The 18,976-nt window shown below is 43.1% G+C and overlaps 2 protein-coding genes across 2 annotated transcripts in view; one reads left to right on the top strand and one right to left on the bottom strand.

The window, feature by feature from the left end:
• The window catches only part of LOC125720847 (general transcription factor II-I repeat domain-containing protein 2-like), a 54,279-nt gene extending 52,131 nt beyond the window's left edge, over positions 1 to 2,148 (top strand). The window contains exon 2 of the mRNA XM_048996710.1: positions 151 to 2,148. Coding sequence (XP_048852667.1) covers positions 985 to 2,148 — 1,164 coding nt within the window. The 5' untranslated portion in view covers positions 151 to 984. The remainder of the gene's footprint in view (positions 1 to 150) is intronic.
• A 584-nt stretch (positions 2,149 to 2,732) lies between these two features.
• LOC125720846 (kelch-like protein 10) lies at positions 2,733 to 18,561 on the bottom strand. Its single transcript, XM_048996708.1, has 7 exons — positions 18,526 to 18,561; positions 18,234 to 18,443; positions 8,680 to 9,291; positions 7,989 to 8,075; positions 7,143 to 7,307; positions 3,385 to 3,843; positions 2,733 to 2,753 (listed from the first exon to the last, which is right to left on the bottom strand). Exons 1-7 carry the CDS (start codon positions 18,559 to 18,561, stop codon positions 2,733 to 2,735), a joined length of 1,590 nt encoding a protein of 529 aa, XP_048852665.1.
• Positions 18,562 to 18,976: the final 415 nt, after the last annotated feature.

Below are 18,976 nucleotides of genomic sequence, written 5' to 3'. Positions count from 1 at the left end.
CCTAATAAAACCCCAGTTTTCCCCGTATTCTACCTCCCTGCTTCGTCCTTCCCTGCCTCCTTCCTGCCAGCCTGCCCGTCCGCACCCGCAAACTCTGACACCCACAATATAATAATATCGTGTACAGTACATACTGTAATCAGTCCAGAGGTAACATCACTTCTCCAAATTCAAGTTGCCGGCTATGATTACTGTAGGTCCCAGGGGAAGGGGTTGCACTAAACCAGTATTTCAATGGATTACGAAAAACCTTAGTGCAGGGGTGCCCAAAGTGGGGCCCGCGGGCCAAGGTTGGCCCGCCGTACTATTTAGATTGGCCCGCCAATGGATATCTAAAAATTTAAATTATTACTGTACTAAAATTTGTTTAAAAAACTCTTAAAGCACGAATCCCAGTGTAGCTATCAGTGCGTTTATTTTTAGTGTACGTTGACCTAACTAATATATATTATACAGTCCTCACTCATGGTGCTTTGATTACATTTGAAATATCTAAGACTAAAATTGAAATACAAGCAACTATAAGGGTAATGTAGAGTATATCTGTCACGGGCGACCGCGGGCAGAGCGGCGATCGTGAGGGCAAGCGGGGAATCAGGAAGCAGGCAGGCAGGATTCGGGGCAAACGGGGATTTAATCAAAGGTTTTCGGGGAACAGGGAACATCGGACACTGACTGACATGAATGACGGACGAAGGACTCAGGTAAGACACGGACTGAAATACACAGGACTGAGCAAATGAACTAGATACAGCTGGGTACAATCGGGAGAAAACACGTGGGTAATCAGGGGGCGTGGCACACAGGAGGAGCGGACGAGCCGGGCATGACAATATCTGTGCACATATGTACATTTCCACACTTCATAAATAGTCATATTTTAACAATTTGCAAAAAGTCCCATGAGTCTTTGTTGCCGCCATACGGGATCAAACCAGTTTGTGGCGGGTCACCACCAGGCTGCTAGCTTAAGCCACTATCAACATGGAGCGGCATCGTCAGTGGCACACAGACAAAAGACATTTTAAAAAATGCTGGGAGGAAGAATATTTTTTCACTGACATAAATGCTAAAGCGGTCTGCCTTATTTGTAATCAGTCTGTTGCTGTACTAAAGGAGTATAACATTCGTCGTCATTATGAGACGAAGCACGCAGCATTTTCGCAATTCAAAGGTGATGCGCGAAAGAACAAGACCAGGGAGCTGCTGGCTAAACTTCACAGGCAACAAGGGACTCTTACACGGCCCTCGACAGCCCAGGACAGCGCGACACGGGCCAGCTTTGAGATTACTGCGCTAATTGCCCGGACTGGGAGATCATTTTCAACGGGTGACTTTGTTAAGGAGTGTCTGTCCATAGCTGCGACAATCATGTGCCCGTCACAGGCAAAAACTTTCTCCCAGATCAGCCTCTCACGAAATACTGTGACACGTCGTATTGAAGAAATGTCTCTAGACATTAAGGAGCAATTTAAAGCAAAGGCTGCTGGATTTGTCGCCTTTTCTTTGGCGTGTGATGAAAGCACGGACATTTCGGACTCTGCACAACTTTTGGTTTTCATACGGCGAGTAAATGAAAACATGGAAATAACTCAGGAGCTGGCTGGATTTGAGACACTGCGCAGCACAACAAAAAGTGAGGATTTGTTTGCAGCCGTTGAGCGAGTGTTGGATACGAACGGGCTGAGCTGGGAAAAATTGGTTGGGATAACAACTGATGGAGCACCTGCCATGGCTGGGAGGAAAACAGGCCTTGCCACACTAATTTCCCAGAAGGTTTCCCAATGTGGAGGTAAGGTGGCAAAATACCACTGCATCCTGCACCAAGAGCAACTATGTGCCAGATCAGTTGGTATGGGAGACGTGGTGCGTGACGTGATTAAAATCATAAACTGCATACGATCAAAAGCGCTCTCACACCGCCAGTTCAGAGCTCTTCTAGAGGAGGTTGATTCACAATACAAGGATGTGCTTTACCACCAAGAGGTGAGGTGGCTGAGCCGCGGGAAAGTCCTCAAAAGATTTTTTGAGCTGCGCCATGTCATCGCGGAGTTTCTGACAAGCAAGAACAGTGACACTCAAGTCCCCACAGATGGTTTTGTGACGTGGCTTTTATGGTGGACATCACTGACCTGCTCAACACCCTGAATATTCAGCTTCAAGGGAAGGATCAGATCATCACTGAGCTGTTTGACCACATAACGGCCTTCAGGTCGAAGCTGCAGCTACTCTGTCGACATCTGTCAGCAGGTTGGTTAATACATTGTACACACACAGAGACACACATACACATTCAGTTTTAATGGTGATAATGTCTATCATACTGTATTTTATGCCGTAAATAAGTCCCGGCCTTGTTAACTGTGTTGCGGAGGGACAGCGCTGTCCATGGTTCTTAAACTTGATTGACAGGCAGACATGCGCTTTGTTTGTCTTTTGGAGCTTGCATATTTTTTGTGATTGTAAAAATGCTTATGATTTAATCAAGTGATAAGCAGATCCATTTATAACCCAGAAATGAATGCAGGGAGGCTAAAGAGGGTAGCATGTATGTTTTTTATGTGTATTAAGATAAGCCTTTGCAGCAGGTATTTCTGGCATTTAACTGTTTTGTTTGGTTTAAATGTATCACAATGAAAGACACAGCAGCAAAGACAAAAAAACCATGAGTCTTACAGGTAAAATGTGAGATTTGACACAGAAAGGAATCACTCACCGCATATATCTTCCCTTTATACGCCGTGACTCCAAGGCTGTGACGGGGAATGCTCATTGGAGTGATCAAGCTCCATTCGTTAGTGAGGGGGTCAAAGCACTCCACTGTAGATAGGCTCTCTGTTCCATTGTGGCCCCCACAGATGTATATCTATGAAAACCAATTTAACTGTGAAGACCGTTATACTGTATATGACTGGGGTTTGGAGGTTACAGATAAAGTTCATTGTGACTCAAAAATAATAGTATATGCTATGCATTGTGTATGACAGGGTTCCCCAGTCCCGTTCCTGGAGGAACACAGTTTGCAGATTTCCCTTCTCAAACACACCATGATCAGCTAATTTTCAGGTTTAGTATGGCTGTTTGAAAAGGGAAATCTGCAAAGAGTTTTGGATTCTGCTCCCCCAGGAACAGAATAAAGGAAACCTGACATGGGAACACCATTTCATCTATCTCACAAGTCTTGGAGTTGACACCACAGCACTACCCAATGTGCCACTAATGGAGACCAATAATGCATTTATCCAAATACTTAAATGTATTGAACATAGTAATTGTGGATTAAAATCAGCAATCTGAAGAGAAAGAGAACTCATGACTGTGTAAAATACTCCATTTCAAGGGGAAAATGAGGGTAAACAGTCAGACGCCCTCCCATTACCCTACCTTGCCATTCAGGGTGGTGGCGCTGGCATCGTTTCTCCTCTCATTCATGGACTCGATCTGGGTCCATTCATTGGTTTTTGGGTTGTAGCACTCTACGATGTCGAGGGGCCAGAAACCAATATGGCCACCCATGGCATAGATGAGCCCATCGAGCATGACCACACTAACATTACAGCGCTGCCAGTGTATTGGGGCCATCTGCTGCCATGCTCGTGTGATCGGGTCGTATCTGCGCACGGTATCGATAAAGTTTTGCCCATCAAACCCCCCAATGCAGTACACAAACCCATCATGGTACACCGTGCCATGACCAGCTAGGTTGCTCTGCTCCTCCTGCGTGATATCCACCCAGCGGTCGGCCCGTGTGTCATATGCGTCGATGCAGTTTGTCGTGTGCATGTTCCATCCACCAACAGACAGCAAAATGTCAGAGGGCAAGCGCGGGCGGATCAGTGGGTTCTCAAAATCAGAGAGTGGACTTTCATCATGAAGATCATAGATGACCTTCATGACATCAGTGATAATTGGCCTGCACGCCGCATTGGCCTTCACCAGATCGTTGGCTTTGACGATCTTCATAAAGTACTCCGGATCCATACGAGCCATCCGAATCTACACATGAAACAAGAATGAGAGAATTCCCATGAGTTCCTTAGTGCTTTCTGTGAATCTCTGGAGATGAGCAATTCCTAACATTAAGGATACAGCAGTAAGTGCAAATTTTAATTTCTTTAGCTGAAGCCATTTACTTTGAAAGTCTCAGATGTGTCAGCTAACACTTATTTCATGTAAGACATTTGAGTGTTTTGTTTTCCATTATTTGTTACACTCTCCTCCCAGGTGTAATACCTGGAAGCCTTGGTTGTAGACTTATGGGACATGGAAATGGAGGTTCAGTCTCTAGCTACAGTAATAAGGACTTCACTCAATGAGCATTCTATTGTTATATACACAAGTCAATGAGAACATAGTATAACGATACTCACCTTGGGCAACAGAGCTGAAATGTGGGCCTCTCGGGTGGCAGGCTCGTGCTCGATCCACCGGAGGATGGCGTCAAACACCACATCCTCTTCTCTGACATTCAGCTCATCCTGCTGTATGATGTCAGAAAGTTGTTCAAGACTTAGTTCTGGGAACTCGTTTGAGCTGATGGCAACCTCCTTAAAGTTTTTCAAGATGAAGTTGAATGCAGACTGGTGCAGCTCATTTACGCAGTAGACATCGGCGATTTTAAGAAGGCCAATGCAGTTGTTGAGGCAGAGCTGCTCATGCAGGAAATCATAGCAGCGCTGCACGATGCCCAAGACACTGAGATAATCAGCCGCAACCAAAAAGCGTAATGTTCCTAATAGAGTGGCTGATCTGTCCTGAAATCGTAAAACTGAAAAGTTTTCAAACACAGTATGTATATTATATAATATGTTGGATAAATAGATGTAATTTATTGGTGACTTCGTGTACATTGAAGTTTCTGCCTTTTAAACAACTATAAAGTAATGTTGTTTGTTATATAAAAAATGTACATTTAAATGTATGAAACAAAAAATGTATACACACACACATTACATTTTCGTTAGCTGTAAAATACAGTGAAGTGAAATCTCCATTATTTGCGTTGCAATATTCCACCACTAGGGGGCAATTTTGGACGAAGGAATCTCTTTAATGGCTGTTACCAACAGAAATGTTTGCTGCTACAGTATTCAGCTTTCTGGGTGTCCTGCAAAAAGAACTAGATGACTACAAGTAGGTATGGAATGCACACTGCCCATCTGACAAACCAGAAGCCACTTTTTGAAATGTAAATTTTATTATTGAAACATTTTGTTGGATTGCACTCTAGGTTTAATGGAAGAAACTGTGGATTCCATGTATCTCCTGAAAATCTTCGTAGTCTTTGTGGAGACAATGATCTTCAAATTCACTTTGAGGTCTTGCAGAGACAAAATGAACTTGCTCCACCAGTCAGCTGGGTTACTGCCATGGAGAATTATATTGCATTCAAAAGTGTATTAGGTCTATAAGGTAATTCTGCTAACAAATTGTACAAAGCTCTCAAAATTATTTTGGTTTTCAGACAACAAATAACATTTTTTCCAGCCTTTGTTCTCCAAATAAGACATTTATTTAAACGTTGTATACAAAAATAAATTAAGCATGTTCAACAAGAACACTTTGGCCATTATACATATTGCTGTGTATAGAGCCATTAAACTGCCCCCTTAAAGCTTTTTACTGCCAAACAAAGCTGTCAGGTCAAAAATCACACTGTTAAAAATGAAGTATAAAAGAATACAAAAATAACTTCTAACAACTTATAACACTTATTCAATAAGATTATAGAACAACATAATCATTACATTGCAATTCAATCACCAGAGGTGGCGTGGAGTACAATAATTAACAGCTTGGCTTCAGGGAATGCCAAACCCTTCAGGGAATCCCAGTGTTATTTAACTGTCCCATTCTGTGTCCCTTCCCTGTTTGGCCAGTAGGTGTCATTGGTCATCTCGTCCCACGTGTTGTCAGTCTTTCTTGTCCTCCCCTGTTGTCAGTCTGTAGCGTTTCCCTTGTTCCCTGCCAGCCACTTGTTGAGCACGTGGTTACCTGTAATTTCAATTCATTAACTTACTGTTTGCCATAGGCTTTTAAATACATTATAAATAATTTAAAAAAATAACATAACAAGAGATAATACTATGAATTTCCTCACTGATTAATTGTGTTGTGGGTTGGAACTCAGTATGGAGTCCCCACAAAGATACAGATACCTTATATGTGTGTGTGTGTGTGTGTGTGTAGCAGGGCCGTAGCACATCTTCTTCTTTGTGTTCAGGAATTGCTTCTTGTAGGTTAAGTTAGAATGGTTTTCACAGTTCTTTGGTCTGGAGATCAGGCTGATTAATCACAGTTGATTTTTGTGGACAATCAACCATATACATATGTACATATATATGTGTGTGTGTGTGTGTACAGTAGTGTGCAAAAAATCATAAGCAGTCAAAAGAAATTGTGTGATGTCACGATTGTTACGGTTTGTAGCAGCTAATCACTGCTGTTAATAGCAGCTAATAGCTGCTGTCTGTAGCAGCTAAACTACTGTTACTATAACTGCTAATAACATAACAATTTTCCCGTTTTTTGTGTAATAAAGTATATAATGTAGTAATGTGGTGTGTTTTTGATTCAAATATGTTAGTATGGTATTGGCAAGATATTATTGTATCAGCCTTTATTACATTAAGGGGGAAAATTAGCACATTATTGGCAGTTATTACATTAACGGTAGGTATCATATGTGCCCTTGAGAGGTAAAGTGGGCTATCCCACATGTCAGTCAAAAATGACTGTCCAATATTAATTATTGAGGGTCTATCTATCTTTTAAATATACTGAGATCTGTGCTACCTATGATACATATCAATTGTAGGGTATAGACACACTGATTTTTTTTTTTTTTAATTCAACTTTGGAGCTCATTTTCTCAAAACTTTGTTTTTGTGGGATAGCCCACTTTACCTCTCAAGGGCACATGTTATATAGGTCTAATGTACGAAGCATTAACGTTAGACATGATAAGCTGGTTACCCACCAGGCAGGCAGATGGGGGCAGGTGGGCGAGGTGCAGCGTACTGTACGAAGCGGGGGTGCGCAGGCACTGTGCAGCAGCTGAAGCTCCTCTTAGGTGCAATCATTTCCTGCGCACGGCACCAGCTGCCTTTCACTGCATTGAAACATTCCACTTTTGCAGTTACTTTGAAGCCATCGGAGCCTCCCATCGCAAACAGCAAGCCGTCCACCACTGCGATGCCGAAATAGCTTCTTTGTTGTCTCATGGGAGGCCCAGCGTGCCACTGGTTAATTGCAGGGTCATAGACCTCCATAGTCCGCACTGGATGAGCCCCGTTGGTACCGCCCACCTGCGAGACACCAATGGTAAGTGATCACTCGGGTACCAAACAGATAAGTAAATATCAGCTTTCTCGAAGTCAGGAACTCTTAAGGAATTATCGCCCTATAATAGCAGGCTGCACAGAACCTCCCATTGTCTATATAGGACACAAGCTTATAACTAATTTGTGTTCAACATACATGTCAACATAACTGCAGTGAAAAAAAGGGAATTTGGGCAACAGAAAACCTGTACAATTCAGCGAAAACTGTCAACCATCAAAAAAATACTTCTTATGATCATATATTTTGCTTTTATTATTATTTTTATTAGTACTAAAAATAATACTTGTAGTCAGACACTGAAAAAAAAAACAAACAGAGCAATTACGTCTGGAACTACAGAATATAACTGTAATCAAAAATCTAAGCTTTACTAAGCGTATTCGTTTATAACCCAGATATGCAGGGAGCATATGTGTATTGAGATGGGCCTTCCCAGCAGGTCATTTCATCCACTGAATTCTTTTGTTTGTTTTAAGCGCATTACAATCTGTGACACAGCAGCAGTGACAAAAAATATGAGTCTCAGATAAATCTTGAGATTTGACTCCTTTGTTTCAGAGTACAAGAAAGGAATCACTCACCGCATAGATGTTTCCCTGATATGCCGCTACTCCAAGGCCACGTCGGCGAGTGCGCATGGGAGCGATCAAGGTCCATTCGCCCGTGAGTGGATCATAGCACTCCGCAGTGGAAGTGGTCTGAGCTCCATTGCTACCCCCACAAATGTATATCTAGGAAAGATGGTTCACAAGTGATGTGTGTTATGCTGTACATGATTGGAGATGGAGATCTAGAAAGCGTAAATGTACATTTAGCTAATGGATGTTTAATCCATCCACCTTCCATAAAAGTCTATTCAGTACAGGGTGGTGGTGAACCTGGAGCCTACCACAGGAAGCACATGGGCATTGGTAGGGAATTTACAGTTAGTTGTGATCATTTCCCTTGTGAACCGCAGCTTAATCAGCTAATTAAGTTCACTAGGTTTGTTTGAATAGGGAAATCTGCAAATTGTTTAGGATTCTGACCCTCCAGGACTGGAATTGGGTAAAGCTCCTACGTTAACACCAGTTATTGTATCTCACAAGTCTTGGGCTGTGGGCAAAATTGCAAAAACACAGAGCTGGACACCACAGCACTGCCCAATGTGCCACTAATGCAGAGCGACAATGCAAGGTCATTTATGTTTTATCTAAACACTGACGTTTACTGAATAAACAATTATGGATTGAAATCAACCATTTGAAGACAAAGCGAGCTACTGAGTATGTAACATAATCAATTTCAAGGGGAAAATGAGGGTAACCACAGGCAGACGCCCTCCTATTAACCTACCTTTCCATTCAGGGTGGTGGCACTGGCATCCTGTCGCTCCTCGTTCATGGGCTGGATGATGGTCCACTCATTGGCATTTGGGTCATATCGCTCTACGATATTCAGAGGCGACACGTCTAAACGGCCACCCATCACATAGATGAAGCCGTTACTTACGGCCACACTGACACAACAGCGGCGCCAGTGCATAGGGGCCATGTGCTGCCATGTCCGTGCGACGGGGTCAAATCTGAGCACAGCATCGGTGAAATTATGGCCATCATAACCCCCAAAACAATACATGAAGCCATTTAAACACACACTGCCATGGCCGGACTGGCGAGTCTCCTGCCCCTGTGTTATATCCACCCAGCGGTCGGCCCGGGTGTCATAGGCTTCAATCCAGTTTGTCGTGCGCATGTTCCATCCACCAACAGCCAGCAAAATGTCAGAGGGCAAGCGCGGGCGGATCAGTGGGTTCTCAAAATCAGATCGTGGACGTTCATCATGAAGATCATAGATGACCTTCAGTACATCAGTGATGATTGGCCTGCACGCCACATTGGCCTTCACTAGATCGTTGGCTTTGACGATTTTCATGAAGTATTCCGGATCCATACGAGCCATCCGAATCTACACAGGAAACAATGAGAGAATGAGAGAATTCCCATGAGTTCCTTAGTGCTTTCTGTGAATCTCTGGAGATGAGCAATTCCTAACATTAAGGATACAGCAGTAAGTGCAAATTTTTATTTCTTTAGCTGAAGCCATTTACTTTGAAAGTCTCAGATGTGTCAGCTAACACTTGTTTAATGTAAGACATCTGAGTGTTTTGTTTTCCATTATTTGTTACACTCTCCTCCCAGGTGTAATACCTGGAAGCCTTGGTTGTAGACTTATGGGACATGGAAATGGAGGTTCAGTCTCTAGCTACAGTAATAAGGACTTCACTCAATGAGCATTCTATTGTTATATACACAAGTCAATGAGAACATAGTATAACTATACTCACCTTGGCCAATAGGACTGAAATGTGGGCCTCTCGGGTGGCAGGCTCGTGCTCGATCCACCGGAGGATGGCCTCAAACACTACATCCTCTTCTCTGACATTAAGCTCATCCTGCTCGATGATGTCAGAAAGTTGTTCAAGACTTAGTTCTGGGAACTCATTTGAGCTGATGGCAACCTCCTTGAAGTTTTTCAAGATTAAGTTGAATGCAGACTGGTGCAGCTCGTTTACGCAGTAGACATCGGCGATTTTAAGAAGGCCAATGCAGTTGTTGAGGCAGAGCTGCTCATGCAGGAAATCACAGCAGCGCTGCACGATGCCCAAGACACTGAGATAATCAGCAGCTGCCAGGAGGTTCTCCACATTTTCAGCTGTGATGACCACAGAGTATGTGTAGGCATACTCTATGACCTGCCTCAGTGTTTCTGGGGAAATGCCTGGGAGTTGGTACTCCCGCTTTCCTGAATCACTCCAGTCACTGGCGAACAGAGCCCTGAAACACAATCCAGAAGTGACTCATCTAATAAATATCGGTTTTGCAGGCAAAGTTAAATAAGGGGTTTTCTAAATCTTCTGAACTAGGGACCGGTGGTTTTAATTCTTATTTTTCCAACAGTAGCTCCCCCTTTAATATATTTTACTTGGGCTGGTGGGCAAGTCCCCCGGAATACTTTGTTTTGCCTGTTTGACATGGTCCCCTTTTTATATATTTATACCATTATTATTATTATTATTATATAGTAAAAGTTAAGGTGGTACACTTATCAGAAATATTTCTGATCAGCACTGACCTACATTAATATAATTTAATATAATGTATATTAATATAAACTTTCTGTCATCCTAGAGCCTTATTGCCAAGGAGAAGTCATTGCTAACGAGAGATAAAAACTGACTCCTTGCTGTTTTCGCATCTTCATATATGGGTCACAGCTACTTACTGGAAGTAGGAGCTACAGCCACACAGAATTACTCTATGGGCGTTGAATTGAACACCGTCGGTGATGAGGACCACGTCACAAAGCTGTCCTGCCAGCCGAAGCTTGTTAAACACTTCGAACGCCGGGGACATCAGTACTCGCTCCATGTCGTGTGCCATCATAATTCAAAAATGTGGATATCTCGTCTCTCTCTCCTTTTTATATCACTCGAAATGACGTGTACATACATTCTAAGATGCAAAAACCGCACTTTGCATCACAGTTTCCTAAGATACCATAATGTTTATTTTTAAATCTATATTTGAGACTCGAAATGGATTGGGGGGGGGGGGTATATTCTACGCACAATCAGCTGTACAAGAAGAACAAGTGAAATGTTTTTAACATCACTTTTGGAAAATGTATACCGTGCTTATCTTAGAATTTAAGTTTTGTATTATGTAAGAATAGTCAAATCATGAATTCCCGAAATAAAATAAATAAATAAATAAATGTTTTCATATTTTTTCTCCTCCGCTACGTTTCTAAAAATGAAAAACAAAAAAGGTCCTTTACATGTCTGTCAGGAACGAGGTTTAAGTTCGCATCTTATTCCCTAGTTTCCACTTTAGACATAAGGCATTGAGCAACAAATGTCCACAAGACATTATTTTATGGGGTAAATCTGGTCGGCCCGTTGTGGCAATTATTTGGAACAAGAATAGTCCTTGAAAATTGGGCTGGGCGGTCCGTCTGTTTTGGTCAACATTTAGCACAAGGCGGACGTATTTATCGGACCGCATATGTCCCCAATACGGTCATGAAAACAAATTGCAGCAAGTGTGGAATTATCCCAATGATTATTGTGCTGTGTACACTTCACCCAAATCCTGAACGCTATTGAATATAATCGATTATGTATTATAGAGCAGTTATGTTAATCAAGGTACAGTGTGCAATATCACTCCATGAGCTATTGACCATTTTCCTGTTTTATGATCTTTTCTTGAGAAATCGTTTTTTATTTTATTTTTTTGTAATTCCTCACTTCTGCCGACTAACTCCTCCACGTTTAATATATTTTCGTGCAGGTTTTTAAGTTTGTTTTCCTGCAGCTTCACGGCACCCATCGTTCTTGCGCACCCACACAGATGGACGAGTTAAGCTAGAAGTGGATGGGAGTAGCGGCAGGACAGATATTCCGAGGGCGCCCATTGAACGATGTAAGTAATTATTATTTATCGTTAGAATTCTCACTTAACACAGAATGTTGTCTTTGGCTGAAGTTTAAACAGTCGAGCTGAATTGTGGCAAGATAAGCTGAAGCTGTTCGCGTCCGCAGCTAATGCTCGCGCCATGACTAGCTAGCACATAGTGAAATGGTGAATGGATTTGGCGACATTTTCCGTTTGAATCGAGTACAGAGACGTAGGTGTTGTTTTGTTTGTGGCCCTGCTTTTACAATGCACGTGTAGCAAAGTGAAGTTGGGATCTGCTTGCGTCTTTTGCAGCTAACATCACACTCGATATAGCCGCAGTTTATTGTGGAATCGCCATTTTGGGTGTACACAACGCAAGAGCGCACGAGTGTTTATATAAAACAATTCCACTCTGGCTGAGTTTTCTTCTTATTATTATTTTTCATGCTATACTATATACAAACTTTTTACTTGTACATCTTAGGATATAGTTCATTGTGACAATATAAATGGTAGGAGAGAACTACAACAGCAACGACTGTGGGTTGGGGCTGGGTAGGGGATAACGTTTTCATAGTTGGGATTAGGGTTTTGCCCATAGACATGAATGCAGAGTCCCCATAAAGACATCTAGCACATCTTCTTCTTTGTGTTCTGGAATTGCTTCTTGTAGGTTAAGTTAGAATGGTTTTCACTGTTCTTTGGTCTGGAGAACAGGCTGATTAATCACAGTTGAGTTTTGTGGGCAATCAACCATATGAATATGTACATATATGTGTGTGTGTGTGTGTGTACAGTAGTGTGCAAAAAATCATAAGCAGTCAAAAGAAATTGTGTGATTGTTAGGGTCTGTAGCAGCTAATCACTGCTGTTAATAGCAGCTACTATAAACTACTGTTAATATAACTGCTAATAACATAACAATTTTCCCGTTTTTTTGTGTAATAAAGCCTATAATGTAATAATGTGATACGTTTTTGATTCAAATATGTTAGTATGATATTGGTAAGTTATTACTGTATCAGCCTTTATTACATTAAGGGGGAAAATTAGCACATTATTGGCAGTTATTACATTAACGGTAGACATCATATTATATATGTCTAATGCAGGGGCGCTGCTAAGGATTTTGGGTCCCATGAAAGGAATCTTGACAGGGCCCCCCACACAGTTTATTGGGGGCTTCTCTGGGCCCCCTCTCAGTCATGGGCCCCGAGAATCGTCATCGTTTACCCCCCCTTTACAGCGCCCCTGGTCTAATGCACGAAGCATTAACGTTAGATATGCTTGTACCACAACTTATTAGGCAAGAGAGAAGTTCTATTGCCCATTTTCATTGCAAACCAGCTTAACATTTACAGGATAATTAATTGCAAGTTCCGATGTAGGCTGCCATTCACACACACAACTGGAAATAATAAAATGCCTGGACAGAGCAGATACAGCCATTGTAGCCTTCGCTCCTGTCTGCTGCTGTATGCAAATCTCACTGAACCATTAAAGCTGGAGCAGAAGTGATGTCTCCGACTAATTGCTGGTTGTTAGAGAAGTACTCAGAATAATGAGAAATAAAGTAAGAATTGTGAGGGAAAAAAAATCAGAATTTCGACTTAATAAGTCAGAAATGCAGCTGCACCAGTCTGCAATAAGTCAATGTGTGTTTTTTTCTACTCCAGATGGCAGAAAACTCTAAAATCAACAAAGCTCAAGAGTCATAATTCAGAATTTGTTCATTTAGATCAGAAACAGCTCTATGGGATGCTTTCGTCTAATCAGACTGTACCACATGGTTCATATGTAACACTTTTCTGGAGACCGCAACAAATGGGGGATTCTGAAACTGCCCGTTTGTTTGGAAAATTCCAGTCACCCTGAGTGAAAAAGGGTAGAACCCTCCCTCCTGTCCCACTGGCCTATGATTGCCTGATAGCAGGAAGAGACGGTCTATAGGGGAAAGTAACCTTCAGTTTAACTCACAGAAAGACAATAAATAGTAGCACTTAACAAATGAGAGAATATTAATTGACTAGGACAAACTGAGATGAGCAACAGGAAATATAACTGTAAGCTGATAAGAGAAAAAGAAGGGGAAAATGGAGGGAAATTTGCTGCTTCTGATTGGATGCAAGCATGCAGGTCAGCTGATCCACCTGAATGTTTCCAACTCAGCAATCGGTGATGAAGGGTCAGTAGATTGGCTAAGTGTTGGAACCAGAAGCAGAAGCTGGCTTTCATGCTCTGGAGGGTGCTGTGGCATGAAACCTTAAGCAGTTCTTTACGCATATGATGCTCCTTTAGGGGGTGCCATAGACATTCGGTCTGCATATATATTATGTTTTATCAGTGTTTCTTGTGGACCCTCAGCAGTCCATGTTTTTGCTCTCTCCCAGCACCAGCTGTCTGGCAAGGAGCAAAAACGTGGATGGACTGGGGGTTCCTGTGGATCAGGTTGAAGAACATTGTTCTGTATTGTTTTTGTTAATTGATTGATATTCAGAATTTATTTTTGGGGCTTTGGCTGCATCTTGGTTATAATACAAATTATACAAATATACAAATATAATACAATATACAAATATAAGGGCTTTAGTTGTATGAATAAAGCATTTCACATATCTAACACATGTGTCCCCAACAACCGTAGCCAGATATTAAATCTGTTCTAGAAGAGCACACTCATTGCTTGCTGTAAAAGCATGCAGGAGGTCCCAGCTGAGCTCTGCTATAGTTGTGCTCTGTGTATTATTCATTTGTCAGATGCTCTAAGACAGAGAAATGGTTGGAGAGAACAAGGCAATTAACAAATGCATGCAAACAAGTGGCATGTTACACAACAGGAGCAAACCATTACAGCATCCGATAACAAAGGAAAGCAGTTGTCTTGCCATAATTGCATTTTGATAGCTGTTCTAGTGCCTTAACCTCTATGCTCTGACTCCACTGTAAGGTCTAAGTTCTGTTCCCTCAGTCCATTATTCAAGAGGCATTTTCCTTATTTTGGTGAATGTTTCTGATTCTTGTTAGTGTCCACTGTTTCTGTTGATTAAGTCCAGTGATGCTAGCCACACCGGTAGATGCGTAACCTGGTTACCCACCAGGCAGGCAGATGGGGGCAGGTGGGCGAGGTGCAGCGTACTGTATGATGCAGGGGGGCACTGTGCAGCAGCTGAAGTTCCTCTTGGGCGTAATCATGTCCTGCGTACGGAACCAGCTGCCTTTCTCTGCATTGTAGCATTCCACCTTTGCAGTGACTTTGAAGCCATCGGAGCCTCCCATTGCAAACAGCAAGCCGTCCACCACTGCGATGCCGAAATAGCTCCTTTGTTGTTTCATGGGAGGTGCAGCGTGCCACTGATTAATTGCAGGGTCATAAACCTCCATACTCCGCACTGGATGAGCCCCGTTGGTACCGCCCACCTGGGAGACACCAATGGTAAGTGATCACTCGGGTACCAAACGGATAAGTAAATATCAGCTTTCTGGAAGTCAGGAACTCTTAAGGAATTATCGCCCTATAATAGCAGACTGCACAGAACCTCCCATTGTGTATATAGGACACAAGCTTATTACTAATTTGTGTTCAACATACATGTCAACATAACTGCAGTGAAAAAAGTGGATTTGGGCAACAGAAAACCTGTACAATTCAGTGAAATACTTCTTATGTTCATATATTTTACTTTTATTATTATTTTTATTAGTACTAAAAATAATACTTGTAGTCAGACACTGAAAAAAACAACAAACAGAGCAATTATGTCTGGAACTACAGAATATAACTATAATTAAAAATCTAAGCTTTACTAAGCTTTACTAAGCGTATTCGTTTATAACCCAGATATGCAGGGAGCATATGTGTATTGAGATGGGCCTTCCCAGCAGGTCATTTCATCCACTGAATTCTTTTGTTTGATTTAAGCGCATTACAATCTGTGACACAGCAGCAGTGACAAAAAATGAGTCTCAGATAAATCTTGAGATTTGACTCCTTTGTTTCAGAGTACAAGAAAGGAATCACTCACCGCATAGATGTTTCCCTGATATGCAGCTACTCCGAGGCCACGTCAGCGAGTGCGCATGGGAGCGATCAAGGTCCATTCGCACGTGAGTGGATCATAGCACTCCGCAGTGGAAGTGGTCTGAGCTCCATTGTTACCCCCACAAATGTATATCTAGGAAAGATGGTTCACAAGTGATGTGTGTTATGCTGTATATGATTGGAGATGGAGATCTAGAAAGCATAAATGTACATTTAGCTAATGCATGTTTAATCCATCCATCTTCCATAAAAGTTTATTTGGTACAGGGTGGTGGTGAACCTGGAACCTACCACAGGAAGCACATGGGCATTGGTAGGGAATTTACAGTTAGTTGTGATCATTTCCCTTGTGAACCGCAGCTTAATCAGATAATTATTAAGTTCACTAGGTTTGTTTGAATAGGGAAATCTGCAAATTGTTTAGGATTCTGACCCTCCAGGACTGGAATTGGGTAAAGCTCCTACGTTAACACCAGTTATTGTATCTCACAAGTCTTGGGCTGTGGGAAAAATTGCAAAAACACAGAGCTGGACACCACAGCACTGCCCAATGTGCCACTAATGCAGAGCGACAATGCAAGGTCATTTATGTTTTATCTAAACACTGACGTTTACTGAACTTATATTAAATTATGGATTGAAATCAAGCATTTGAAGACAAAGCGAGCTACTGAGTATGTAACATAATCAATTTCAAGGGGAAAATGAGGGTAACCACAGTCGGACGCCCTCCTATTAACCTACCTTTCCATTCAGGGTGGTGGCACTGGCATCCTGTCGCTCCTCATGCATGGGCTGGATAATAGTCCATTCGTTGGCTTCTTGGTCATATCACTCGATTATGATTAGAGGCGAGAAGCGTAAATGGCCACCCATTACATAGATGGAACCATTAATTACGGCCACGCTAACATTTCAGTGGCACCAGTGCATCGGTGCCATGTGCTACCATGTCTGTGCGACGGGGTCAAATCTGCGTAGTGTTGGTGAAATTGTAGCCATCAAAACCCCCAAAACAATACCCAAAGCCATTTAAGTACACACTGCCAGTGGTCGGCCCGGGTGTCATAGGCTTCAATCCAATTGGTTTTGCGGAAATTCTAGCCACCAATGGCCAATAAGATGTCAGCGGGCAGGCGTGGGCGGATCAGTGGCCTTTCTTTTTCTTTTAGTGTGTGTGGGGAGCCACAGCCCCATCCCTCAGGACATGAAGCAGACACGGAGGAGGCCCGGACCCCAGACAGTCAGAGGCCCCCCAGGGCGTGGGAGCCCCCGGAGGACCACCGCAGGGAGAATAGCAGCCCCTCACCCAGAAAAGGGCAGAGGAGAGCTCCGGAGGGAGGCCATCCGGCAGCCACCGTGCAGGCTCCACCGGCGGCCGGTCCCACCACGGCAGACCAGGCCCTGGGCCCAGAGATCCAAGGGCCCCCCCACCCCCCAGCAAGGGCCCGACAGAGCCAGGAGGGCCAGATCCCGCCAGGCAATCGCCGCGGGTGAGCCAGCACCCACCCGAGCACCCAGCCCTGGACATCGAGAACCACCAACGCACCAGTGGCCAGGTGCCCCATCCACCAGCAGGGAGTGTGGCGGGGGGGAATAGAGCCCGAGATGTTATTTCAGGTGGAGTCTAGAACCCAACCTGACACATGCATATAGACAAACAGGCACACACATATACAAGCATACGTTCCCACCCTCATGCACACATAAACAAATATTTACACATTCACCCAACATAGAGACACACAGAAATGAACGCTGTACACACACTCTCACTCCCCGTATATACTCTCTGTGGACCCCATTTTTTTCCTCTGGCGAGGAAACCGGAAGACCACCCTGGACCCCTCAGCAGCCGAGAAGCGCACCAGCCCAGACCCCGACCAGACGGCCAGATCAGTGACCTTTCAAAGTCAGATCGTGGACTTTTATCGTCGAGATCATGTATGATCTTCAATACATCAGTGATAATTGGCCTGCACGCCGCATTGGCCTTCACTAGATCGTTGGCTTTGACGATCTTCATAAAGTACTCCGGATCCATACGAGCCATGCGAATCTACACAGGAAACAAAAATGAGAGAATTCCCATGAGTTCCTTAGTGCTTTCTGTGAATCTCTGGAGATGAGCAATTCCTAACATTAAAGGTACATTAGCTGAAGCCATTTACATAGAAAGTCTCAGATGTGTCAGCTAACACTTATTTCATGTAAGACATTTCAGTGTTTTGTTTTCCATTATTTGTTACACTCTCCTCCCAGGTGTAATACCTGGAAGCCTTGGTTGTAGACTTATGGGACATGGAAATGGAGGTTCAGTCTCTAGCTACAGTAATAAGGACTTCACTCAATGAGCATTCTGTTGTTATATACACAAGTCAATGAGAACATAGTATAACTATACTCACCTTGGGCAATAGGACTGAAATGTGGGCCTCTCGGGTGGCAGGCTCGTGCTCGATCCACCGGATGATGCCGTCAAACACCGCATCCTCTTGTCTGACATTCAGCTCATCCTGCTCTATGATGTCAGAAAGTTGTTCCAGGGTGAGTTCTGGGAACTCGTTTGAGGTGATGGCAACCTCCTGGAAGTTTTTCAGGATGAAGTCGAATGCAGACTGGCGCAGCTCATTGAGGCAGTAGACTCAGCCGATCAGCAGCTGCCAGGAGGTTCTCCACATTCTCAGCCATGACGAGCACAGAGTACGTGTAGGTGTATTCCATTATCTGCTGCATCGTATCTGGGGAAATGCCTGGGAACTGGTACTCCCGCTTTCCCGAATCCTTCCAGTCACCGGTGAACAGAGCCCTGAAAACAATCCAGATGTCAGTCAGAATCAGCTTTTTGGCTGATCACACAAGGAATTTGTCTCCAGTTTGTTGTCACTCTCAGTGAACTTAAACAGGAGACATACAAAAAATAAAAAACAGGACCACAACGGGACTCATTTAATAATTTTGGGTTTCCTAACTCTTCTGATCCAGGGACCCCCAAATGAATATCGACCAGAGCTAAGGACCCCCTGCCACAGATGATCACATAGGTACTTAAGAAGTAGGGTCAGGAAGGGCTTTAATCTTATCTTTCCAGCAGTGGCTCCCTAAAAATATTTTTCACTTAGACTAGAGGGCAGGTCCCCCGGAATATTAT

Source organism: Brienomyrus brachyistius, unplaced genomic scaffold, assembly GCF_023856365.1.
Source record: "Brienomyrus brachyistius isolate T26 unplaced genomic scaffold, BBRACH_0.4 scaffold27, whole genome shotgun sequence".
Classification (NCBI taxonomy): domain Eukaryota; kingdom Metazoa; phylum Chordata; class Actinopteri; order Osteoglossiformes; family Mormyridae; genus Brienomyrus; species Brienomyrus brachyistius.
Note: the sequence above shows the minus strand (reverse complement) of the source record. Positions and strands in the feature narration are given on the sequence as shown.

Bases quoted from the DNA above. Each gene is read 5' to 3' on its own strand.
- LOC125720846 (XM_048996708.1), bottom strand. From the start codon at position 18,561: ATGCAGCAGATAATGGAATACACCTACACGTACTCT. The intron at 18,444-18,525 runs GTGCTCGTCATG...GAGCTGCGCCAG, and splicing joins AATACACCTACACGTACTCT to TCTGCATTCGACTTCATCCT. The intron at 3,844-7,142 runs GTAACTGCAAAA...TCTGATTTTGAG, and splicing joins GAGGCTCCGATGGCTTCAAA to AACCCACTGATCCGCCCGCG.